This window comes from Balaenoptera musculus, chromosome 16 (assembly GCF_009873245.2).
Source record: "Balaenoptera musculus isolate JJ_BM4_2016_0621 chromosome 16, mBalMus1.pri.v3, whole genome shotgun sequence".
NCBI classification, from domain to species: Eukaryota; Metazoa; Chordata; class Mammalia; order Artiodactyla; family Balaenopteridae; genus Balaenoptera; species Balaenoptera musculus.
The window spans coordinates 50,260,982-50,287,841 of NC_045800.1; the positions used below are offsets into that span (position 1 = coordinate 50,260,982).

The 26,860-nt window shown below is 42.6% G+C and overlaps 2 protein-coding genes across 9 annotated transcripts in view; both read right to left on the reverse strand.

Annotated features, from left to right (window-relative positions):
• The window catches only part of BMPR1A (bone morphogenetic protein receptor type 1A), a 143,173-nt gene extending 141,126 nt beyond the window's left edge, over positions 1-2,047 (reverse strand). Inside the window, exon 1 of one of the 3 annotated variants that reach the window (XM_036828541.1) lies at positions 1,918-2,047. The gene's annotated coding sequence lies outside the window, so the exon portion shown is untranslated. The remainder of the gene's footprint in view (positions 1-1,917) is intronic. The other 2 variants (XM_036828539.1, XM_036828540.1) reach the window with 2 other exon arrangements.
• Positions 2,048-21,260: 19,213 nt separating this feature from the next.
• Positions 21,261-26,860, reverse strand: part of LDB3 (LIM domain binding 3) — a 60,156-nt gene continuing 54,556 nt past the window's right edge. For all 6 annotated transcript variants that reach the window (XM_036827856.1, XM_036827859.1, XM_036827858.1 and 3 more), the window contains one exon: positions 21,261-24,056. In XM_036827856.1, coding sequence (XP_036683751.1) covers positions 23,967-24,056 — 90 coding nt within the window. In that variant the 3' untranslated portion in view covers positions 21,261-23,966. The remainder of the gene's footprint in view (positions 24,057-26,860) is intronic.

Consider the following 26,860-nt stretch of genomic DNA (forward strand, 5'->3'; position numbering starts at 1 on the left):
TGAATTTTAATTTTACTTCATTTTGCTCTATTTTTCTTTAACGAACATGTATTACTTTTATAAGAACATAATTTCTTTTTATTGTTAATATGATTTGAAAAGGAAAGGCAGCAACAAGACAGGTTGAGGGAGTAGCAGACTCAAGGGAATGTTTTTGTAAATTGAAGAAATCTTAGGCACATTCATACTTGTAAGAACTCTAAGACAAAAGAGTAACTTATACTCCATTAAGTAGGAAAGAAGAGAAAAATGAAATAAGGTGTTAACCAGGAAGAAGGACAAAAAATATTCTTCCACTAAGATGGAAGGAAAGAAGATGATAAAAGGAATCCAGCAAATTCTGGAAGGAGCTCCCATTGGATGCCTCAATGTTTTCAGGAAAGGATGTGAAGTGAAGAAAGCAGAAAAAGTTTAAAATGAGTTCTACGGAGAATGTGCGGGCGGGTGGGGGGTGAGGGGCGGGGCGTGGTGGTGGTGCAAAACAGGAGTGGAACACTGATTCTGTTAAGAGATCATTCTAAATTTCAACTGGCCTTTTGTAAACTTCAACCCATTTCTAACTCAGAACTGCCCGTATTTTAGCTTTAATTTTAAATATTTAAATAAAATTCTAGTTCAGAAACTTTCTATTTCAACAACTGAAAAGTTATAAGCATTGATACATTCTACTTTAATTCAGACTTGAACTCCTCTTTTGAAATAAATACAATAAAGGAGTTGTTTTCAACTCAAGCAACAAAATAGCGATCATTTCAAGTATGAGTTTACTGAAAAGCGCTCCTAAACGTCAGAGTGTCTACAGAGAAAGGCTTTTTGTAGTTGTTGTTTAACTCTTCGCATGCCTCACTTTTTTTTTTTTTTTAAATTCAGACAGAAAGTCACACCGCATGCCTCACTTTAACAGATCCTGAATAATAGAAAAAATCTTGGGTTCAAATCCCAGCTCATTTAGACGTTATTCAACCTCTTTGCGTCTCGGTTTCCTCTTCTAAAAAATGAGGAATATACTAACCAGGATTATCATAGGGATTAAATGACGTAACACAGGTGAACGTGCCAAGTTCGTACTATGTACTCAGAACAGTTTGCTAACCGTCTGAAAGACAAAACCTGCAGCACTTTGACCAAATTAAAACATCCGAGAGCCTGAAAGAGCACAAGTCACAAAACGCCAGATCCTAGCACACAGCACACTATTTTTCTTCCCTGACGCAAGCTATTTTTTTTTCTTGCCAAACCTTTCCAGTAGGAGTCTGGAAAGAGAAAAAAAGGGTTACATTCAATCCAGCAGAAAGTTTTCAGAAACTGAAGTGCAGAATCACAACAGACATGGCAGCGGAGGCAGCGCAGGACAACAGGTGAACCTCCGAGAAACCTGGCACCTTCCCGCGGGCAAGTTTTGCGGGAGGGCTGGCAGTTCCTCCTGCCTCTACCGCCCCACGAAACAGACATTCGTTTTCTCTCTCTTTTTTTTTTTTTTTTTGCAGAAACGTAATGGACAAATCGCGAATATCACCCTCGCAGCTCCCGGGCGGGGAGGTGAGCGTCTTTCCCATTTAAGGATTCAAGAATCGTCCTTGGTGGCAGCTTTCGCCCACACCGCCTCCCCAAACTCGGCCTGAAACCCGGGGGTGGGGAACAAAGAGGGGCCCAGAGGCGGGGACGTCGCGGGGGGCGGCCAGGGGGCCCGGGTCTCCGGCAGGGCCAGGCCCGGGGCAGCAGGGCCCAGTCGGCTGCGGCCTGACAGAGCCGGGGCAGCGGGGACCCTGCGGAGCGGCCAGGCCCGGCGGCCCCCAGCTCGGGCCTCCCTCGCGCTCCCGGCTCCCCCCGAAACTTCGCCCCGAGCCCGCGCCAGCCTCCCTGCCGCGGCCGGCCTCTTCCGACGCGCACACGCACTCTCCGGACGAGCCAACTCACCCGGACCCTGGGGAACTCATCCTGCAGCCCTCGGCGCGGAGCGGGGTGGGCGCGGCGAGCCGCCGGGGCAAGGCGGGGGCCCGGCTCGGCCTCCGCCCTGGGCGTGCAGCGGCCCCAGCCCGGTCGCCCCTCGCGCAGCTGTACGATTCTCGTCTCGCGCGGACGGACGCGGCGCAGCCCGAGCCTTCCTGCCCGCCCTCCTCCCTCCTCCTTCGCCGAGCGCCAGCAGGCGGATTCCAATCTCGGCAGCCGTCGCCGCCGCCGCCGACACTCGCCAAGGAGGGAGGAGTGGGGGGGGCCGGCACGGGAGCGGGGTCTGGGGGGAGGGGCGGGCCTCCGCGAGACTGGCTGCAGCGCGCGCGCACTGGGAGGGCGCCCGCCCCGGGAGGGCGCCCGCCCCGCCCGGCCGGGGACGCGAAAGTAGCCGAGCGCGCGGCGGAAGTGCCCGAAGGGTCTGAGGGGCTCGGCGCCCCACTGCCGGGGAGGAGGGCTGGCAGCCGGCAAGGGGGCGCCGGGCTGCCGTAGGGGAGGGGGGGGGTTCTCCTCCGCGCGGCCCCGTCGGCCCCTCCTCACCGAGACGCCCCATTGCCGCTGTGGCGGGGCTGGCCAGTGTCCGGAAGCCGTGTCCAGCAGACGCAGTGCTCGCGCCGCACACGACTGAGCGCCGTGGAACAGCGCGGACATCGCAGCCCCTTGCTGCGCGCTGGCCGGCCCCCCCGGCACTGCCAGTGTTCCGGGGTTCCTTCGTGTGGACCCCTCCCCCCGACAAACTAACTCAACAAAAACTCTGACACGTGAGGGCAAGTCAGCGCTTGCGGAATAAGCCTGATCGCTGAGAATTCACACGCCACGGCGGGGAACTGCCCGATCGTGGTAGTAGTGGTTGCGACAAAGGAAAGAATAATGTAGCCACAGTGTAACCATTATTCACCCACAGCTCCCCGGCTTCTCTTCCTGGGCTCTTTGCCAGCGTGCCATGGCGCAGGTAGGGAGGTGGAGGTGGACAGGCTCCGGGTGAGCTGCAGGGGAAAGGAGCATTTCCGCGTCGATCCTGGAGCTCCGAGGCCTGGCCCGCCCGCGGACCCTGTGATGGAGCCCGTGAATTCCAAAGGCATAAGATGAGGAGCGGCGTTAACCCAACAGAACTGAAGTCAGCGGACTATAAATATTGCTCCCTTCTCTGCCTTTGGCTCACTCTAGGGACCTCGAATACACTCCGGAGCCTCATTCCCTCCATTTGGAAAACATAAATAATTGTCACTACCTCTTTTCTTCCATTTGTCCTCATTCTTTGGAAAATGCCGTTAAAAGTATTCAATGTCCTGGATGTGAAGAAAGAGTCTAGGTCCCTTTTTAACAACCAAATGTGACCTTGATCTCTTTGGTAAGTCTTTCAACGAATGTATGGTGTTAAATTAAGTCTCTTTACAAAAGATACTCTTTTTTAAAGTTACCTTTATAAAATCACTTTTTGAACTGGGGGTAAAAAGAGGCAAGGAAAAGAATGTGCCAGGCCCTGATGTTTGTGTTTTACACACATTCTCCCTTGAGAGACGTTTAGATTCCAGGCCTTTAGATTCCATTTATATTCTTCTTTAAATGGCTAAATTCCCTTACATTCTTGTTTAATGGGGTTTTTTTGTCCATCTTTTATTCTGTCCCCCTTTTATACATCCACCTTTGCCCTTAATTCCTCAGATACCTTCTATAATTCCAAGTTATTTTTCAATTCTATTTATTCTTTAAGTTTTTTCCTGAACTCTATACCTGTCTCAGGTTTGAGAGTCATGGATCTTGCTATGCAGGATGAATGTATGATACATGAGTTTCCCTGCATCTCCTAAAATTTGTCACTTTTTCAAGTTTTCTACATAGGACACTGCTTTGATATCAAGGGAAAGGGTGGACCTTTTGCTCGAGGAGATTCAGAGTGATTGACCAAAGAACTCATTGATGTAAGCTGAGCAATGTGTCATGGCAGATAAAACTATGACAAGTGTGTTAATATACCCTCTAGAGCCTAGTTCAATTTTCAGACATATGAATCAGTCTATAAAATAGACAACCTCAGGTTGGTAGTTTAGTACATCAAGTTTCTGAAATGTACAAATCTGTGTTGCCTAGGTTGTGTTATATGCCACTGTAGAAATAAGAGCAAAACTGAAGCATCAAATTTTAAGTCATGACATATTTGCTTCTCTACAAAAGGATCTCCTTTTCAAGTTTTTGGAAATTTTACTAGATATCCTTTTGCTCTCCTTGGATAAGGCCCACCTTAGTGCCCAGGCTGAAATCCTTAGCTTTATCACAGCGGGCAACCTACCTACTGACAACTGAGCAGGGCATGGTGTTTTCTCTGGTTCCTGGCATGTGTATGCATGCTGGCCTGTTTCTCTGGTTTGCCTGCCCACTAAATGAACAAGAGCAGCCAGGAAGCCCAAGGAGACATCTGGACACGCACAGTCTGGCCCCCAAACTCAAACGCAACACCTCAAGGTCCAAATTCAACATTCTCTAATGTGATGGTTTTCCTTTAAGTAGGTTAATAGAATGCTCTGGAAATGGGCCTTTTTTCTCTGCATAGTCTGAGGTACAGGTCTCAAGAATGGTAGTTGCATGCCCAAATCACATAGCATTAGTTTGGAATGCAAAATCACCTTTCTTTTTTTTTTTTTTTTTTTTTTTTTTTTTTTTTTTTTAAATTTATTTATTTTATTTACTTATTTTTGGCTGTGTTGGGTCTTCATTGCTGCACGTGGGCTTTCTCTAGTTGTGGTGAGCGGGGGCTACTCTTTGTTGCCGTGTGCAGGCTTCTCATTGCAGTGGCTTCTCTCGTTGCAGAGCATGAGCTCTAGGCACGTGGGCTTCAGTAGTTGCGGCACATGGGCTCAGTAGTTGTGACTCACGGGCTCTAGAGCACAGGCTCAGTAGTTGTGGTGCACGGGCTTAGTTGCTTGGCGGCATGTGAGACCTTCCCAGACCAGGGTTCGAACCCGTGTCCCCTGCATTGGCAGGCGGATTCTCAACCACTGTGCCACCAGGGAAGCCCAAAATCACCTTTCTCCTACAGTTCTCAGGACCTCAAGGACACTTTCCCTGATCACCTGTCTTAAATTAGCACCCCAACACAGCCAATTTTATTTTCTTTATACCACTTTTTACTATATGAAATTACCTTGTTCATTTAGTTATTTGTTTATGGTCTAGAGGGTTTCTCTGACCCTCTAGAATGTAAACTCCGTGAGAGCAAAGACCTTGTCAATCTTGTTCTCAACTGTTTCCTCAGAGCCTAGTTCCTGGCACATATCTAGTGCTCAATATTTGTTAAATGAATGAGTGAGATAAGGATAGAATTTCCTCTAAGCATTTCTAAACCTTGTCATCAAGACCCAGGTTTTTATTTACTTATTTATTTATTTATTTTCTATTTTCTTTTAGCCGTGCTGCGTGGTTTGCAGGATCCTAGTTCCCTGACCAGGGATCAAACCCGGGTCCCCTGCAGTGGAAGCGTGGAGCCCTAACCATTGGACTGCCAGGGAATCCCAAGACCCAGTTTTAGAGGGTGGCTTGGATATGTTGAAAAGGTGAGGGTGGATCAGGGAAGCTATGGGTTATACCATCTTCAGTGAAAAGGAGACATCTGCTTTCAGGGAAGGCATTAGTTGGATAGATTCATCCAAATTAATCCATCCAAAGTCATTTTCCTGCTGTAAAGACTTTATGAGGCAGAGGCAGCACTAAGTCATCGTGGGTATGGAGATAGAGTCCACTAAGGAGGGAATAGTGAAGGGATACCCTTGGCAGAGTGATGCTTTAGGTTGATTTCAAACCCAATATTAATGGACAAGAGTGCTGTGAAGAGTAGAGGAAACAGCTACATTTTTCAGCATGGACACTACTACATCATTTTATTGGTTAATAATACCCTGTCATGGTTTAGAAGGACCAAGCCAAAACAGAAATTGTGTTTAAGAAAAAAAGATGGTTATATATAAATATAACTCAGTGCACAAGATAGAGAAAAGTTTAAAGATCTGAATTTGTTTTTTCTTTGTAATGGTATAGTACTTGATTTCCCATTCTATTTTCACTTATAAATAACTTGCTCCTTTTCCCATTTCCATTTTCACTTCTCCTTGTTTCAAAGGACTTGTTTCCTATGATTAAAAGATGGTTTAGTGAGGCTCTTGCTACAAAGTAGTCACCACTTGGTCCTGCCTAGTCCATGTTCTCTGTAGACCTCTCCCTACTATCAGTACACCTTTTACCATAGAGCCCAATCCTCTCCTGGCCCTGTGACAGGAATACTTCCCAGAGCTCCAGTCCCAAGCCCAGGACTCAGCCTCCTGCTGCTTCTGCTACCTACTTGGGGAGCCCTAACCTTGGCCCCCTTCTAAGCACTGACTTATAGCCCTTTTCTTGCTCTTGAAGCCATGGCCTTTTAGCCTGTGTGGAACTTGATTTTCTCTGCCTGTTGTCTGGACTTTGCTCTGGAGTCTGCCCCAGCCCTACAACACAGACTCTTCTGTGCACTGATAGCAATGCTTGTTTGCCTTCAGCTTTTTTCCTAGATTCTCTGAGTCCATATTATATCCATCTATCAGGCCTCCTTTCCCCCATTACCTCAAGTTGGACATCCTGATGCCTGCTGCTCTCCTGGACTACCACCTGTTGTTTGCTCACTGCTCTCTGGCTATCTGCCTAGAGGGCTGGAGTTCCTCCCACCCAACATCTGGAGCTGGGGCCTCCCTACCCCAGCTCCACTCAGCCCACGGTAAATCTGTCCTTCCCTGTCCTGTAGCAGTTCACCTCCCTGCCTTTCTCTGTCCTGAGAGCAGTGGGTTTATAACCTATTACACTTTATTTTTTAACCGGATATAAATAAAGACAGAAAGTATATATATATATATATAATATATATAGTTGGTTTTTGTTTTTGTCTGGTTAAAAAACAGATACAAATAAATAAAGATAGAATATATATATACATATGGTTTTTGGTTTTGTCTGGTTAAAAAATGAAGTGTAATAGATGCTTGTAATATGTATATATGTGTATGTATATATATGTATATTTATATTACACATATGTAAATGTATAACCCATATCTGACTCTACTTACTACTCCTAAACACTGATTCTACTCAAGAATTCCTTTGGCACTAGTAGTCCAGAAATCCCAGCATCTGGAGCTGAGTATGATTACCTTGTGAATGACCAGTCAAAGAAAGACAAGGTGTCATGATAAAGATTCAAGCTGAGATAACTGGGGAGATAACAATCCTGGATCAGGAATGCTGTGTCATTAACAGCCATACTGTATCAACTGTACATGCTGTACATGGTTATCCAAATGTATTCCTAGGTGTAGTGTGGTGCTACCAATGTGCATAGGCATACTAGTTTATCCACCACATATGTTGGGGTAGCTATTCCTGTGTGGGACACAAAATTCTAGGGGACAGAAACTGTCTTTTTCTCACTCCATTGTTTCCCTAGGATCTAGCACACTGCCTGGCACACCAGTAGGTGTTCAATAAATACTGAATGAATGAATGACTAAGCATACTAGGCATTATAGTAGACTCCTGTCCCCTAAAAGCTTAAAATCTAGTAAAACAAGATGTGTACATAATTCCTTTATTTGATGTTTGTTTCTGAGTCAGGATTTATTGCCCTTAAGATAGCTGCTAATTCATTTTGTTCTCTACTGATAGTTTGCCCTCACTCGTTTCTTCTATTTTTATCAACAAAGGCAGGGTTGGTTTTATGGCTTTTGTTTTTAATATTTTTGAGGCTTAATGTTAAAGCACTTACCGTGAGGGAGTGAGAGTCTAAGAAATGCTGTAATGATAGCACAGAACTATCACTGACTATCACTTTTTTTTTTTTCTTTTGGCCACGCCATGAGGCTTCATACCAGGGATCAAACCTGGGACCATGGCAGTGAAAGCCCAGAATCCTAACCACTAGGCCACCAGGGAGCTCCCGATCACTGACTTTAAATTTACCAACTCTTCAACAAACGGTGCTTGAGTTCTGAAGTTCCATGTGCTCTTTAAAAAACAACTTCCTCAGTTCTCTCATGGGGAAACATAATCAAATATCCAGTCAGTAATCAATAGCTGTCAGTGTTTCTTTTAAAATGTAGGTTTTACATTTGGTTTGCTACCCACCTTAAAATCTGTCTTCCTCGCTGTATACCTGAATTATACCAGCTATCCTAATTGGTCATTCCCTCTTTCAACTGATCTTGCTCAGTTTTTCCAGATTTCACTTAATGAAATGCCACTGTCATCGAAATCTGAGAACCACTGCTGTATGGCAGTGTTCTGTTAGACTGGTCACTCCACTTCCTGCAGAATGGGCCACATTCATTCTCCTTTTAATGCCATTCTCCTGCCTGCAATGCCCAAGTACCACCTCTTGCAGGAAGTCATCTTTGACGGCTCCATCCTAAACCCCTTAGGCTTTTCTCTCTATTGTCTATATCACTGACTTTTTTGCATAGTTTAGCTGTTCCTATGTCTTTCTCCCAAATATGATTTCATACCTTTATTCACTTACATATGAATAGGGGCTTTCTAGCCTCCCAGCCTGGGGAAGGACAGTGTAGAGGGTATCAAATACACAAGGTATCAAAATAGCAGCCCCAGGCTGGAGCCTACCATTGTAATAGTCAAAATTCTTGCCTCTTAGTTTTCAAGGTCCAATTGGAGGTGGAGGGGTGGTCACAAACTTCTCAATGCATCTGCTGTGCTGCTCTGTCCCTCAAGGTCAAAGAGGGTACTCCTGTTCCTCCTTCCTTTCTACCCTCCCCTGCCCCGATTGTTAGCACAGTTGCTGTAGTCACTGCACTGAGCACCTCGGGCGGCTACATTGCAAGACTTCAAGGGGTGCCATCCTGCTTTTTGTGAAAGATGCTCCCTGGAGTTGTGCGGTGCACAACTGGCACCTGGCCCCACTGAACACCATGAAAGAGCCACTCCAATTGCAGGCAGGGAGCCTAGTCCCTAGCTTGCTTAAAGAACCAGCTTTTTAAAATTATTATTAACATTATATATCTATATGTAACATTATATATTACATAGATATAGATATAACACTGTATTTTATTATATAACATTATATACCTTTCAGGGCATTTGGGGGAAATGAAAGTGGCCAGATGAATATTTTTTAGAATTAAGTCAATTAGAATCTCATATAAGATGTGTAATTAATCAAAATTTTCATGTATTTGATCAATGTAAATGCTCAATAACAAAACTTATTCTGTTGTTATACTTGCAATAATGCATCATGCTAATCAAATTTTATATATATACCATATTTCATCAAAACTAAGATATCATTAATTATAAGCACTGTTATTTTATGTACAACTAGGAAAGAAAAGCACTGCCAATTAAACTATGTTACATCATTAATTGTAAGACATCCTAATTTCAGAGGTGATAAAATGTCAAAAAATGTGCTTCTAAGAATTGATGAAATACAGTGTGTTTTAATGCATCTAAAAGGCAAAACAACACCATGCAGTCCAGTAGTTTGAAACCTTAGGTTTCTGGGTTTTTGACATATAACTTATTTATTATGCATGATCCTCGAATAGCCACACTATGAATGTTAACCACAAGAGCAGAGACAGTACAGTTCAACTGCATATAGACACGTAAAACAGAAGTGAAAAACTTATGATTCAGTCACATAAAGTTTAGAAGAAATACTAGCATCAAGTCACATGCTTGGATTACATTACAAATAAAAAATTAACTTTTTGACATCTGCTTATACTGAAAACGTACGATGACAAGAGGAATGGACATGTTTTTATCTTTGGAAAAAGTCAAACTAAACAATCAGAAAAATCTCAGCGGTGCAGTAGAATGATTTTACATTTATCCTGGAAGCTGAACAATAGTGCTTGTTGCTTATGGGGCCATCAGGAAAAGCCAGCTGTGGATTTCTTTCTAGTACAATTAATTGCTTCCGCTGTATATAAAATCGAAAGAATTGGTTGCTTTAGTGCGGAAAAAGGATATCCTGCTACACTGCTCCTATTTCCTCACAAAAGCTATTATTGAGCCTTTTGCCATTAATTCACATGCATTGGATTATCCTGTGATGAAAGACCAAGTGGCTTTTCATTTTTATAGTCTCTTATCTCCTATTTATTTGGCACCTCTCTGGAGATACCTGCTCTTCTCCCAAGACTGGTTAATTGCTAGGATGTCAGAAGGTAGCTAATGACTGACTTCCTTTTCTGAGACTAATTGTGAGCCCATCTCTATACTTTTTCTTGGAGTGGCCTTTCTCACTGCTGAGAAATATTCTGAGTTCTGCTATTGCTTGAAATGACAGAGGCATTTTCAGTGCCAACTTGCAATCCCTGCCTACTGTTTACTTTGAGACCAGCAAGTGACTCTTTTATAAATCCTCTGTATAGACCTGCACTGTCCAGTATGCAATAGCCACTTGCCATGTGTGGCTATGTAAATTCTGAATTAGTTAAAATGAAATTAAAATTTTAAATTCAGTTTCTCAGTCTCGGCTCACCAAGTGCTCAACAGCCACGTGAGGTTAGTGGCTACCATATGGGAAGAGTGCAGAGATAGAACATGTCCATTTTCACAGAAGGTTCTATTGGACAGTGTTGCTATAAACTGTGACCTGCTCTGTTCAGGCCTCGTGAACAGTATCTGAGTCCATCTCCTGAATTGATGTTTCTGTGCTCACCATTCAAGAAAGGCTAGAATGGTAGAAAGGCTACTTTCAGGATCATCTCTACAGTTTGTTACTTGAGAAGTTTCTCTGAACATGTAGAGCACCAGAAATGGGGGAGTTGCTGTTCAACAGGTTAAAGTTACAGTTATGTAAGATGTGTTCTTACCACAATAAAATAAATAGATATATATGTATATTTCTTTTTTTTTTTTAAACATCTTTTTTTTTTTAATTTTTATTTATTTATTTATTTATGGCTGTGTTGGGTCTTCGTTTCTGTGCGAGGGCTTTCTCTAGTTGTGGCAAGCGGGGGCCACTCTTCATCGCGGTGCGCGGGCCTCTCACTATCGCGGCCTCTCTTGTCGCGGAGCACAGGCTCCAGACGCGCAGGCTCAGTAGTTGTGGCTCACGGGCCTAGTTGCTCCGCGGCATGTGGGATCTTCCCAGACCAGGGCTCGAACCCGTGTCCCCTGCATTGGCAGGCAGACTCTCAACCACTGCGCCACCAGGGAAGCCCTATATGTATATTTCTTAACGGTAGAAAACTGACCAAAATGTTAATAGTGTTTGTGGCGTCTCCAGGTAGTGGGACCATGATTACTTTTTTCTTCTTCCTATTTATATGTGTTTTTTGGGGGTTTTATTCAATAAGCACATATTCCTTTCTTAATTAGTAAAAATCACATTTAAGATACTTAAACCCATTCATTTTTTTTATCACTAGTTTCAAACTAAGGTGGTTTTATCCAGCCCCTGCCTTTTTTTTTTTTTTTTTTTTTTAATATTTATTTGGCCGCACCAGGTCTTAGTTGCAGCATGCAGGATCTAGTTCCCTGACCAGGGATCGAACCCGGGCCCCTGCATTGGGAGCACGGAGTCTTAACCACTGGACCACCAGGGAAGTCCCCAGCCCCTGCCTTTAAAGAGAGGAAGTAGTCATTCTGAGCAACTGTTTCTTTAAAAATTAAACTCAGCCAACAGCTTTTAGTTGCGAGATCTGTATTCCTTTCTATCCTAGCATGAAAAGCATCAGAGAACCTGTCCTAGAATCCTGCCAAATAGAATCACAGAACACCCCTCCGGAAGAGATGGTTCACGATCACTAGCAATTGTCTCACCCAGGCATTTCTTGGACATTTTGCCAGGATCCATGAATTTCTAGACTATAGTTCAGAGTCTCGGAATCATGGCCCAACAGGTTAAGGAGGCTCATGGAGCTGAGGAGAGCTCTATTTTTACCACTGAAAAGAGAACCATAAAAAAGAAATCCTTGTTTCCTAAAAGTTCAGGCATGATCATACAGGTTTAATTAGGAACAGCAAGTTGTTTACAGCAAATTATAAACTGTATAAAGCAGACCTCAGTGAACACTCCCAAAGGATGTCCCATGAACCCTTACTTCTCCAAGTCCAGATTCAGCAGATCTGGCTTGGTGAGGTAGGGTGCTGCAATGCCAGCCAGAGGAGTATCCCAAAAGTCCCCTTTCAGAACTTTCCATGACCAAAGGAGAGGGTCAAGAGATCATGTAAAGCCTCTGTTTTTCTTTCCTTTTGTCCTTGAAACTTGAAGCCAATCCACAATTTTCTGGACTGCTACTGCACCCGCCAAGTAGAGAGACACTTCAGATACAAGCTAAGCAACATTATATGGTGGGAAGAACACCAACTTTGGAGTCAGAATTCTGACTGAACTTCCTAATTTTTTACCTTGGGCAGTTTGTCACCCTCTCTGAATCCCAGTTTCTTCATCTATAAAATGAGGATAAATAATACCAATCTAATGAGGCAGATGTGAGAATTAACTGAGAGTATTTGGAAAACAGTTGGCACAGAATCCACACTCAATTAATTTCACTTACCTTTCCTTTTCGTTCTAGGAAGTGATTGGTCCATTGGTGTTCTATTGAAGGGGAAGGAAAACAAACTGTAAAACTCTTAATGAGCCTTACTTCAAACACAGCCCAGTGCAGTTCAATAATTAGTATATGAGTTCTGCTTCAGCTTGGGCTGGGCTCCAGTTCTTCGTTCCAGCCTTGGGTCAAGAATTTCCTTCTCTAGAAAGCCTTCGCTGCCCACTCCCAAGCTGATTAAGTGTCCCTCCCGAGTAGTCCCGTGGCACCCCAAGCTTGTTTCTGTACTATCATTTACCTTGCATTCTGCTTCTCAAACCAGGGTACCCAGCATTGGGCATGGAGTGTGGGATGTTATAAGGCATCTTCTCCAGAGCATCAATTTTATCTAATAATAAATAAAACAAAGGGCATATATATATATATTTTTTTTTTTTTTTAAGGCAAAATATTAGATTACATAAGAAATTTCAGGGAATTCCCTGGTGGTCCAGTGGTTAGGACTCCGTGCTTCCACTGCAGGGCGCACGGGTTTGAACCCTGGTTGGGGAACTAAGATCACGCAAGCTGTGCGGTATGGCCAAAAAAAAAATTCTCAATTGTAGAGGTTCCTAGAAGACATATGTTCATTGTCCTTTGCTTTAGATCTGCTTTTCAGAGAAGTTGGAGAAACATTTATTGCCATATGATAGTGAAATCACACGGTAACTAGTCTGTTTCTTCCAGCAGACCGTGAGCTCTGTTAGGGCAGGGATTGTGCCTCATTCGCCTCTGAATCACAAAATTTAGCTACTTAGCATGAGGCCTGGCTCAGAGTAGAGGCTCCATGAAAGTTTGTGGAGCTGAACCCAACTCTCTGTCTTCCTCCAGTACTTTGGGGAAACTATAGTATTTCCACCAAGGAGAGGAACTTTGAAATTGTTTAACTGACAGGACTTCACATCTAGTGCCTGTTAGATCACAATCTTAGCTGTACTTTTGGGAAAGGTATTAAACTATCTGACCTTTGGCTTCCCAACCTGGTAGGGTTGTGAAGACTCAATGAGAAAAGATTCACAAAGTGAATTGCGCTTGGCACATAGAAGGTGCATGGAAAAAAGCTTCTTTACTTTTCTCTAAAGTCACATTCTAGTCATTAATCTACAAGCTAAGAGATGATTCTGGTCATTTCAGTCCTTCCAAGCAACTCAAAACAGACATGGTATCCATGGCTCAAGTCTCAGCCACTGCCTGGAGCTTCTCCTGCAGCACCCTGGTCCTTCCTCCTAAACCTCCAACCTAATATTACCATACCATCCAACGGCTTCCTTACTGTCTTGGTGACTTTCCCATTACACCTGGGCTTATAAGATAGAGATAATTCAACTAGAAGGTGGAGAAAGATAACCACCTGTTAGGAGTGTGAGCTGCAGAGTCAGGACCCATTTCAAGTCTTGCTTCACTCAGTAATCTGATTTGTTCTCCCAACTCTGAGGCATGTCTTAATCCTGGTTCTGGAGACAGAACCTGGTCCTGGACAAATGTTGCCAATTCCTAACTTAGAGCATGAGCCAGGGAATCAGGATCCCCAAATGGCTGTGTCCTTTGTTCTATTGGCCTAGGTCTGGAGTATATTTACTGGGAAACTAATGAAGCTTAAGCTTCAGGGTCCCTCACTTTCAAAGGCCCCTCTTTATGCTGAGAGTTCCTTGAAATGTTCTAGATTGAGAGGGGAAGTCAGGTTGCAATCGGAGCATTCCTATGTAAGCTTTTCTGATAAGTTGCCTAAGAGATTTCAGAAGAAAGAGACACAGAGAGCCATGATTCCAGGAATTTGTTGTGATTCTTTCTTGTCATTCTAAATAAATACTCAGTGTTGTAGTTAATTATGTGTTTGAAATTTTATATTCTTTTTCTTAAAGATGGCTCCACAAAACCTGTCCCTACTTTTCTCCAATGTCTCCCTACCCTACAGATCACCAGAAAGTCACAAGAATGAGAGGAGGGTCCACAGGGGTCTCTGTAGTGATGACTCCATGCGAGGTAGACTCACCCTCACTACTTGCGTTCCATCTTCTCCTACAGGCGCATGCTGGGCGCCTTGTACCAATTTCCTTCCACAAATGCTAGGACCCTTTAGCATTCCCAAGTACTTCATTAGAAGTAAAAGAGAAAACCTCTGTTAGCTGACTTCTCCCCTGAATCTAAAAACTATTTTGAAATAGTCTCTTTATACCTATTTTTATGCATCAATAGACTTTGAACTAGAGAGAGGTAAGGGGATAACTGACTTGCAAATGGAAAGGTAGTCTGTAAGAACTTTTCCTTTTTTTTTACATTAAAAAAATTTTTTAATTGAAGTATAGTTGATTTGCAGTGTTACAGGTGTAGAGCAAAGTGATTCAGTTATATGTATATATATTCTTTTTCAGATTCTTTTCCATTATAGGTTATTACAAGATATTGAATATAGTTCCCTGTACTATACAGTAGGTCCTTGAAGAATTTTCTTAATGAGATGTTTTGGTTTTTTTAATAGAATTAGTTCATGAAAAAAGGAACACAGGTCCCAGCTAAGCGATAACAAGGATGGCATCCTTTTGTCATTTCGGTTCTAAATCTCTCCAATCTAATGCCTAATTGTAGATGGAGCCCTCATGATCATTATTACTCAGATAACCTTTAAAATGTATTTTAGAGAGGTTTAAATAGGATCAAACAGTGAAGTTCATAGTTTAAAAAATACACTGTTTTAAAAAGAAAGCAAATCTCAGAACAGTATATATAGTATGATTCCAATTAAGTCAACACAAAGTGTGTGTGCAGTTTGTGTGAGTGTATATACAAGAATAGGTCTGTGTTTCCCAGATTTCAGAAAACAACACTGTGCTGTATCCACACAGAACTAATGTTTCCCAGATTTTAGACAACTGCATAACACCGTTTTTTTTTTTTTTGGCCGTGCGTCGCGGCTTGCGGGATTTGAGGGATCTGCGGGATCTTAATTCCCCCACCAGGGATCAAACTTGGTCCCCCTGTAGTGGAAGCACAGAGTCCTAACCACTGGACCTCCAGGGAATTTCCTGCATACAACCTTTGGCCGTATTCATCTAGAACTGCTTGATGAACAGCTTTGACATTTTTTTCAAAAGTCTTATAGGAAAAGTAAATGTACTCTACTACCAAAAGTGAAGTCCTTCACTTATAGTCAAATATTTATTTCATCTCTTTGCAACTGGCAGGTATTAGAAGGCATCATCTGGCCTGCCTTACCACAGGCTCCAAGGGCCTCTGTGCTCTCTCCCTCCTCTCCTGCTGCCCTCTCCTCACCTCTGCTCTCAAGCCCCGTGCCTTCATTGTGCCCAAACTGTACCCTGAAAGCCTCCACATTTCTCTTACCCTCCACTTCAAATTTTGGTGTGGTTGGTTTCTTCTCAACATTCAGACCTCAGCCCAGATGTCACCTCCTCAGCAGGGTCTTCACTGACCACCCGACCAAAAGTAGCTTACTCCAGCCCCCAACATATCGCTCTGTTTTATGTTCCCATAGCACTCACTAACTTATAGTGTATTGATTATATACTACTTGCTTATTGCTTGTCTCTTCCCTTTAGAGGGTAAGCTTTATGAAAGCAGGAACCTTGTCTGTATTGTCATCTTCCATCCCTACAACAAAGCCTAGCCATTCAGTGAGTGTTTGTGGAATGAAAAGTTATACTTCTGTAATATTATTCAGTGCTAAAAAGAAATGAGCGGGCTTCCCTGGTGGCGCAGTGGTTGAGAATCTGCCTGCTAATGCAGGGGACACGGGTTCGAGCCCTGGTCTGGGAGGATCCCACATGCCGCGGAGCGGCTGGGCCCGTGAGCCACAACTACTGAGCCTGCGCGTCTGGAGCATGTGCTCCGCAACAAGAGAGGCCGCGATAGTGAGAGGCCCGCGCACCGCGATGAAGAGTGGACTCCGCTTGCCGCAACTAGAGAAAGCCCTCGCACAGAAACGAAGACCCAACACAGCCAAAAGTAAATATAAAAATAAATAAAATATTTTAAAAAAAGGAAAAAAACAATTCCCAGGAAATAAAAAGAGAATCTGGATAATAAAGTCTAACCTTTAAAAAAAAAAAAAAAAAAAGAAATGAGCTATCAAGCCATGGAAAAATATGGAGGAGAATGAAATGTATATTGCTAAGTCAAAGAAGCCAATCTGAAAAGGCTACATACTGTATGATTCCTACTATATGACATTTTGGAAAAGGAAAAACTATGGAGACAGTAAAAAGATCTGTGGTTGTCAGGGGTTAAGGGGGGAGGGAGAGATGAGTAAGTGGAGCACAGTGAATTCTTAAGCAACTTTATATGATATTATAATGGTGGATACACGCCATAATACATTTGTTCAAATCCACAGAATGTGCAACACCAAGAGTGAACCCTAATATAAACTACTGACTCTGGGCGATAAGATGTGTCAATGTAGGTTACTGATTGTAACAAATGCACCACTCTGGTGGGGGATGTTAATAATGCGGAAAGCCGTGCATATGTGGGGGCAGGGGGTGTATGGGAAATCTGTTTACCTTCTGCTCAGTTTTGTTATGAACCTAAAACTGCTCTAAAAATAAAGTCTATTTAAAAAAAAAGGTATATTGCCCAAGTTGTTGATGGTTTAACTAAGTGTGTAAGTGGAACACTGAGAAAGATTATTTGACATTAGGATTGTCCTGGGAAAGTCAGAGCTCAGGAAAGCCTAAACCAAAACTTTAGGCAACGTTTTCCAAATTGGAGTTCCATATTCTGTTCTCAAATAAGTTAAACAGGTTTCTTTATTGAGGGACTCAGTACCCACACAGCTCCCATGTGTGCTGTGAATCTCTAGGGTGAATAGCATATGCAGCTATTTCCTAACATTTGATCCAGAACCCATTCTTCACGCCATGTTATCATTCATGAGCTTAAGTCCGGCTGAATGCCAGTGCCACTGTGCAGAGCCACTTTAAATAGTCAAAATATTTCTCCTCAGAACTAACCCAAAATAATTTAGTCATTTATCTAAATTATTAGATACATAATTTGGTGGATTCCATTCCATGAGAACAATGTTTTCTGTTTTATTCACCATCATGTTCTCAGTGTCCAGAGCAGTGCCTGGCACACATTTGGTGTTCAATAAATATTTGTTGAAAGAATGAATGAATAAGCAAATGAATAAACATTTTTTATTATATAAGTTTCAGGTGTACAGCATTATGATTCAACATCTGTACACACTACAAAGTGATCACTATCACAAGTCTAGTTGCCATCCATCACCATACAGTTGACCCCCTTCACTCCTTTCACCCAGCCCCCCAATCCCCTTCCCCTCTGGTAACCACGTATCTGTTTTCTGTGTCTATGAGTTTATTTTCCTTGTTCATTTGTTTTTTTTATATTCCACATATGAGTGAAATCATATGGTATTTGTCTTTCTCTGTCTAGCTTATTTCACTTAGCATATATCTTCAAGTTCCATCTATGCTGTTACAAATTGCAGGATTTCATTCTTTTTTATGGCTGAGAGTATTCCATTGTGTGTGTGTGTGTATATATACAAACACACACATATATATGTGCATATATATCACATCTTCTTTATCCATTCATCCATTGATGGACACTTGGACACTTAGATTGTTTCTATATTTTGGCTATTATAAATCATGCTGCTCTGGCACTATTTACAATAGCCAAGACACAGAAATAACCTAAATGTCCATTGACAAATGAATGGATAAAGAAGATATGGTATATATATATACGATGGAATATTACTCAGCCATAGAAAAGAATGAAATAATGCCATTTGCAGCAACATGGATGGACCTACAGATTATCATACTAAGTGAAGTAAGTCAGAAAGAGAAAGACAAACACTGTATGATATCACTTATATGTGGAATCTAAAATGCAACACAAATGAACATATCTACGAAACAGACACAGACTCAGAGATATAGCGAACAGACTTGTGGTTGCCAAGGGGGAGGGGGGGTGGGGGAGGGAAGGATTGGGAGTTTGGGATTAGCAGATGCAAACTATTATGTATAGGATGGATAAACAACAAGGTCCTACCGTATAGCACAGGGAACTATATTCAATATCCTGTGATAAACCATAATGGAAAAGAATATGAAAAAGAACATATATCTATGTGTGTGTGTGTATGTGTGTGTATATACATATACATATAAAATAACTGAATCACTTTGCTATACACCAGAAACACAACATTGTAAATCAACTGCACTTCAATAAAATTTTTTTAAAAAGCTGCAGTAGGGGCTTCCCTGGTGGCGCAGTGGTTAAGAATCCACCTGCCAGTGCAGGGGACACGGGTTCAATACCTGGTCCGGGAAGATCCCACATACCGCAGAGCAACTAAGCCCATGCGCCACAACTACTGAGCCTGCGCTCTAGAGCCCACGAGCCACAACTACTGAGCCTGCGTTCCACAACTACTGAAGCCTGCGCGCCTAGAGCCCATGCTCCACAACAAGAGAAGCCACCACAATGAGAAGCCCACACACCGCAACGAAGAGGAGCCCCCCTCGCCGCAACCAGAGAAAGCCCGCGCACGGGAACGAAGACCCAACGCAGTCAAAAATAAATAAAATAAAAAATAAATTAAAAAAAAAAAAAGCTGCAGTAATGAAAAAAATAATGCTGCTGTGAACATAGGTGTGCATATATCTTTTCGAATTAGTATTTGTGTTCTTTGGATACATACCCAGAAGTAGAATAGCTGGTTCATATGGTGGTTCTATTTTTAATTTTTTGAGGACTCTCCATACTGTTTTCCACGGTGGCTGCACCAATTTACAGTCCCACCAATGGTGTACAGGGGTTTCCTTTTTTCCACATTCTCGCCAGCACGTTATTTCCTGTCTTTCCCGTAACGGCCATTCTCACAAGTGTGAGGCGATACCTCATTGTGGTTTTGAGTTGTATTTTCTTAATAATTAGTGATGAATATCTTTTCACGTGTCTGTTGGCCAGCCGTATGTCTTCTTTGGAAAAATATCTATTCAGATCCTCTGACCATTTTTAAAATGGATTGTCTGGCTTCTTATTGTTGAGTTGTATGAGTTCTTTATGCATTTTGGATATTAACCCCTTATGGGACATACAATTTGCCAGGTATGGCCTTCATTATGTTGAGGTATCTTCCCTCTATACCCACTTTGTTGACAATTTTTCTTATAAATGGATGTTGAATTTTGTCAAATGCTTTTTCTGCATCTATTGAGAGGATCACATGATTTTTAGCCTTCCTTTTATCAATGGATTTATCATGTTGATTGATTTGTGGATGTTGTAACATCCTTGTATCCCTCAAATAAATCCCACTTGATTGTGGTGTATGATCCTTTTAATGTGTTGTTGGATTGGTTTTGCTAATATTTTGTTGAGGATTTTTGCATCTATGTTCATCAAAGATATTGGCCTATAATTTCCTTTTTCTGTGGTGTCCTTGTCTAGTTTTGGTACCAAGGTAATGCTGGCTTTGTAAAGTATTGAACAAGCAATTTTTATTCGGTCCACAGTTCCTCGGTGAAGAGGGCAGAAATTTTGGTACCAGGTAATTATACCAAATTCTGATTCACATGGTTCATACTTCTGGGATATTTGTGTAATATTTATTATTGCTGCTGGCTTTCCCAATGTACTTTTTCTGGATGGACAAGTTGAAGGCATTAAGAAAATGAAGCGGGAGTGAGGAGTTCTGAGCCCACTCTATTGGTGATAATAACAAGTAACATTTGCATTGCAATTTTCTTCCAAAAGTTATTACATTTGTTTCTCAAAACAAAATGCAGGTGTTATTACCTCCATTTTCAGGTAGATATGCAGGCTTAGAGAGACTCTTCTGATATCACTCAGGTGGTATTAGATCAGCCTTGATCTAGCCTTGATAAGACACTGGTCTTATCATGTCAATGTCTATGCTTATTTCATGGCACTTGGCTGCCTCCCTAGCTGGTTGTGTATATGCCGGGAAGCCACTTCCCCTTTTTGGGCCTTGGTTCGGTTCGTACATCTGGAAAATGCCCAGGTGATCTCTTAGGTTCCTTCCAACTTTAAGTTCTGTAACAATGAGCCTTTTTTTCTCCATCATCTCTTTGAAAAATTGCTATAGCTTTACAAAATACTAAAATAAGATTTTATTTCTCTTTGAAAATCTGATTTGGGTACTAAAAATCAAATAAATTATGAAAAATATCCCTTTCTTTTAAAGTAATGCCTAGAAATAGAATACCTTGAAAAAGAATGAATTGGTTGTGTTAAACATAGTACCCTCCGAGGAGTCTTCATTATTTTTAAAAAATGCCGTGAGAGGATTTTACTCTAGCTTATTTCAAGACAAAAGATATGGAAGAAAATATAGCAACTTTTCTAGAAATGAAGTCATTTAGAACAGAAAAAAAAAAAAAAAATCTGAACTAGCTAAATAAATCTAAAGTAGCTAAATAAATCAATCTTTCCAAAAGGAAAAGGCCAAGCCTGGTCTTCAGGTTATTATTTACTTGGTAAATTCATTTTGTATGCAAAACATTTGTATTACCTGCATATCCTTGTCTGTTTAAACAAGACGATTAAACTGCTGTTGGGCCACATAGCCAAAAGAGCAAGTGAGTTATATGTTTCTTCTCCTTAGGGCATTTTGTTTTGTCTCAAACTTTTATTTGAGGCCATATAGAAATAACCTACTTTTGGTTGTCACATGAAGAAACTTTACACAGAAAAATCTGTATTTGCACATCCGTTTTAGGGTTTTATTTTGCTAAAAAGAATTCACACAGGCCAAAAAAAAAACCAAAAACATGCAAAATATTTTTGCACACACTTCTAACACACTATATTCCACCTCTGCAATGTTAAAAATTTTAAAAAATATCCCAAAGCAAGAGTACTTGGGTTGAAAAGTTAGCATTATAAAAGCTAGATTCCTAACACAAACACTGCAGACATAAGTCACTCAGTTGCAAAAAGTTAATGTTTATAAATGTTAAATAAATGTCAACAATGAGGAGACAAGAACTGTAGATCCAAAGTGTACTCCCCACCATGAACTATTAAAAATTGTGTTTGGTGTTGTAGGACATCCACAATGTTAACTTGAAATAGACACAACCTTAACCCAACGCTACGCCAAACTTACAAACATCGAGGGAACCATATTCAGAACTACCTCCTTTTCCTGCTACCTTTAAAATGTTTGTTGCTGTTGTTGTTGATTTTGTGTTTTGGTAAATAAAAGAGTCCCTCAGAATCTACACTAGCTCTGAAATGCAGAAAAACCGACTCAATAAATGACTATGATGAAGTTCTCCTTTGAGATTTTACTTTTCTTTTTAATGATCATACACGTTTTAATGGGCACACTTGTGTGTGTGTATGTGTAAAATCTTTTAAACGATATTTTTGGAAACAACTCTAGGGAAATTTTTTCCCTTTCCTTGAGACCAGTCCCTGATAATTTAAAAGTTGTGGGGGTTTTTTGTTTGTTTTTTTTTGTTTTTTAAGAGAAAACCTGCCTAGAGCCTTTCTGTACAGTCAGCAACCTCCTTGTTCCTGTGTATTTGAACTTTCCAAAAATAACAGAATGCTTGTTTGCAACTCTTGAAAAATCTCCAGGCACTCCCTGCAGATTTTACTCTGCCTGGTGCTTTATGACTTTTTCCCTGCACCAGAAGTAAAGAAGGGTCCTGTGGTAGGAGCATGTTTATGTCCCTCCTGGTGCTCCCTGGGGGATGTTGGTGACTTCACTCTTGGAAAAAAAACCTCGGGTCTTTTGTTAGAGACACATCTAGCTGCTTCCTTCTGCCTCAGGTAAAAAGGCAGTCCCCTGGAAGCCTCAGTTCTCAGAAGAAAAGTATCCTAATGCATTCTCATAAAACATTTCAAACATGCAAAGAGAAAATCCAAAACAGGAGTGAGGAAAGAGTAGCAGTGATTTGGAAGAGAGCCTAAATATTGTGCTCAAGTGAGAAACATCCACTCAAACCACCTGCTTCATGGCCATGTTCAATGAGCATAATAACAGCGTTTCCTAAAAGGGAAAGAGACTACACCACTTCCAACCTCAAAAACTAAGCTTCTCTCTTTATCACCAAACAGCTTTAAAATGCTTACTTAACTCAAACTATCACTAATACTTTAAGGAAGTTTGAAGACCCAAGTCTATTTCAATAAATGCTTAAATAATTGCTAGATCAACTCAGCTCATACTTTTTCAAAATATTGGCCAAAATGGCAAACGTGTATATATCATATACCATCTTTCCCTTCCAGCAGTCAACACAATTGTATATAATCAGTGTACTGCATTTAAAGGAAGATACAAGAAGGATGGAGCAGCTCTGAAGTGGGAGGTCCTGCCAGCTCGTGCGTTCTTACTGAGGTTGGCAGAAAGGAAGGTTCCTCTTCCCCACCCAGAGTTTGGGCATGTTCTCAGCCTCTTCTGCCATCCTGTTTCAGACACTGTCTCTCTCTTCTTTTCCACAGGTCACTAAGCCTGTTGGGGGAAGGGGTGCTGAGGAAGACTTCAGCCATGAGCAGTCATAGTATTGGGAATGAAACACATGCACAAGACTAGACGTTCATGCTAATGAACCTCGTAAAGCCAAACAGAGGCCAAACACAGCCCAGAGTCGTTTTAAAATCTCCTCTCACAAACAGCAAAGCAAACCTGTAAAAACCCAATTCCACCTTCCCACCACAACTCAAAAAGAAGCTAAGCTTTCTGGGGACATTGGATATTTCAGACTGAAAGAGGGTGGCTGAAGAGCCCTTCTTTCTTCAGCTGTCTGTGGTGTGAGCCTGACCCTTTCCTGAAGCCCTGTCGATTGCCCAGAGGCTCCCAGAAGACATCCCTCCGATGTCTGGGCTTCCTTGAGAATGTTCAAGCCTGTGCAAGGTCTGAAGTCTGATGCGCAGAGGTAGCTCCATGACACGAGTAATGGAATAACACTTCCTTTTTTGGTGAGGAAAGCCCAATCGGTCTTAGCTAACAAGCGCTCAGCTATGGCTCTAAAAATACCCTGCAGCGAGGACTGTTTGGCACTTCATTTTGTTTGCTGGAGGGGCTCTAAAGAACTCCGCAGAATGCTTCAGATTCTCCATAACTGCCCTGAGCTCTGTCCCTGCTCTGGTGACCTCAGGGAAGTGTATCGCGTGGGGAAAGTTACTTTTTCTTTTTCACTTTTGAGTTCTTGGAATTCTGTCCTCAATGTTTGAAGTACAATTCCAGTCTTGGATTAATTACTAGCTTGGTTCAGGAATCTTCATTTGGCTTCTAGTCTGAACTATGCAAATACACAATCTGTGTGCAGAAGAAAGGCCTAAAATTATACTTCAAAAGGGCTCAGTCACTTCCTGTCTTCTCTCTTTTCCCCCCAAAAAGAAACATCAGCCTCCTTGAATCCTTCGTTGCCAGCAGATGCCCTGGGCTCCCTACACGTTGATGGCGTGTGCATGCTTCTTGCACAAGGGTTTGTCCTTCTTGGAGTAGAATGGCTGCCCCTCCAGATTCACGTGGCAGACCTGGGACAGAGAACAGATAGACATGAGACAGCCCATGAGGCAGGGGGACACAAACAGAAGATTTCAGCCACCCCTTTAAGACAAAGTGCTGTCACAGGCAGACGGGAGAAAAGGCAACAGCCTGCTTCTCCCTACCACAAGTGCTTGACAGCTAAAGCAGTGTAGATGCGTCGACCTATCTAAAAGTCAAGACTTCCAAAGAGGAACATGGAACAAACTCAAGTTAACTTAAATTAAATTAATGGAATACGGAACATATACACAATAAGGTGATCAACTGATGCTATCCAAAATTTATAAGGAACCAATACAAATTCATAAGTCAATATCCACAGAAGTGATTAATACCTAAGGAAATATAAAATGTCAGAAAAATGATCCTCACTAATAATTAAAGGAAAAATTAATTAAAACCTCCATGAGATATCACTAGACACCTGTTAATCTAGCAAAATAAATAAAACAAAAAGCCTCAGTAGCTTGTCACCTTTAACCTTATATGACTGGAGCCAGAAAATGAAAAAAAAAAAGTAATCAGTCAAAAGTCAGCAATGCCAAAAGGGGATCAGGCCTACTTGTCACTGCTAGGGACACATGAATCAGCCCAGCCTTCTGCAGGGGATGTGGCAACACTGAAGAGAAGCCATGAAAATGTGTCTGCCCTGTACCCCAGTAACACCACTCTGGAGAATTTCATCTTGCAGCAACTATTGCACAGAACAGGAAAGCAACATATGCTCAACTACAAACTGAAAAACTACTAATATTTCTCTCAATGGGGAGATGATTAAGTTAATTTTTATGGTGTATTTTTCCAATGACAGGCCACCACGAAAAAATAAATCAAATATGGCAGGGACTTCCCTGGTGGTCCAGTGGTTAAGACTCCATGCCTCCACTGCAGGGGGCACAGGTTCGATCCCTGGTCAGGGAACTAAGATCCCTCATGCCGAGAGGCCAAAATAAATAAATAAATAAATAAATAAATATATCAAAAAAAAAATATGGCAAAGTGTATGCAGGAAAATACTGAGTGAAAAAAAAAGAGGCAAAATTATATATCCCCATGATGACAACATATGAGTGCAGTCTGAAGATGCTGATTAAACAAAAAGAAGGGAGATCAGTAATATTTGTTGAGACTACTGCGGGTCAAGTACGATGCCAGACACTCTGTATACATGGTCTCATTTTTTTTTAAAATCTTATTTTATTTTATTTTTGACTGTGTTGGGTCTTTGTTGCCGCATGCGGGCTTTCTCCAGTTGCAGTGAGCAGGGGCTACTCTTCGTTGTGGTGCACGGGCTTCTCATTGCAGTGGCTTCTTTTTGTTGCAGAGCATGGGCTCTAGGTGCACAAGCTTCTGTAGTTGTAGCATGCGGGCTCAGCAGTTGTGGCAAGCGGGTTCTATAGCACAGGTTCAGTAGTTGTGGCACACAGGTCCAGTCACGCCACAGCATGTGGGATCTTCCCAGACCAGGGATCGAACCCGTGTCCCTTGCATTGGCAGGTGGATTATTAACCACTGCACCGCCAGGGAGGTCCCTACATGGTCTCATTTAATTCCCACAAAAACTTTATGGGATAGGTATGACTGTTCCCCATTTCACAATTGAAAGCTGAGGCTCAAAGAGCCCAAGTGTCTTGCTCAAGTCACAGACCTAGTAAGTTGTAGAACCTGGGCATCCATATTCAGGTCTGTGAGACTCCAGTTCTAAGCTCATTCTCCCCACACCTCATAGCAGAGAGGGGCTATGTTTACTTGAAATTGTTCTGGGTTTACAGGCTTGTATAGAGGTAGTTCACTAAGCTTGCTGGACTACCAGTATGAGGTCTGGTCCTGGGTGGGCAATCTGCCAATTGCCAGTCAGCTGGGAAGTCACATAGGCTGGGACAGGCCCTAGCCTCAGAGAGGGCACTGAAGATCCCTAATGGGGAGCAGAATTGGGGACCACATCCAGGACATTGACATGAGAAGAAGTGCAGGTGGAATTCCCAGGTACAGGTAGGCATGAGGATACAGAAATCACCCTTCCAAGATGAGCTTGGGTCACTGAGCATGTGTCCGCTCCAAGAAAGCTGGAAAGAAAAGTGGCATCATGGTTGTCCCAAGTGTGAGGTACTGATGGCCCAGTTGAGGATGTTATACCTGAGATCACACAGGGCTGCCAATGGGCTCTGGAAGCCAATGACCTGAGAAAGTGTCTCAAAACATCCCAGGTAGATGCAGTGATGTTGAGTGTAACCAGGCTCCTGTGGTGGCCTCAAGCTGTGGTGACAACTTGGAGACAAGTCTAAGATGGTGGCACCCAAGATCCAACTGGTGAGGATGGGTTTTGGGGGAGATAGAAAGGCAGCTCTGGAATGAGTTGGCAAGGAGCTGCTGGTCAACATCCGGGGCTCTGGCCAGGAGACCCTGCCTGGTCTGAGACAGTGCTGGTTGCTTGTGAAAACTCTGGACGAGTCAGGCTGGAGAGGGTGTTGGGAGACTGAAGACCAAGGAGTGAGGAAAGGCCAGAGCCTCAGAGGTGGCTCACTGATAAGATGAGACTGAGGGCAAGAACTGTCATAGAGAGGTCGTACTCAGTGCCTTGGGCCAGGAGCCTGCAGGTGGGATGCAAGGGGGCTCCATGGTGGAGGAGGCCTCCAACCTACCCAGCACAGCGGCACAGCAGGGATGGTCCAACCCCCAGGCTCTGTGGTCAAGTGGCAGCAGGGCCTGGCTGGGAAGGAGCGGTGGCCATAGAGTGCTGACGACAGAGTGGAAGGCGATGAAACAGGCCAGCTGCAGAGGCCCCTCGACT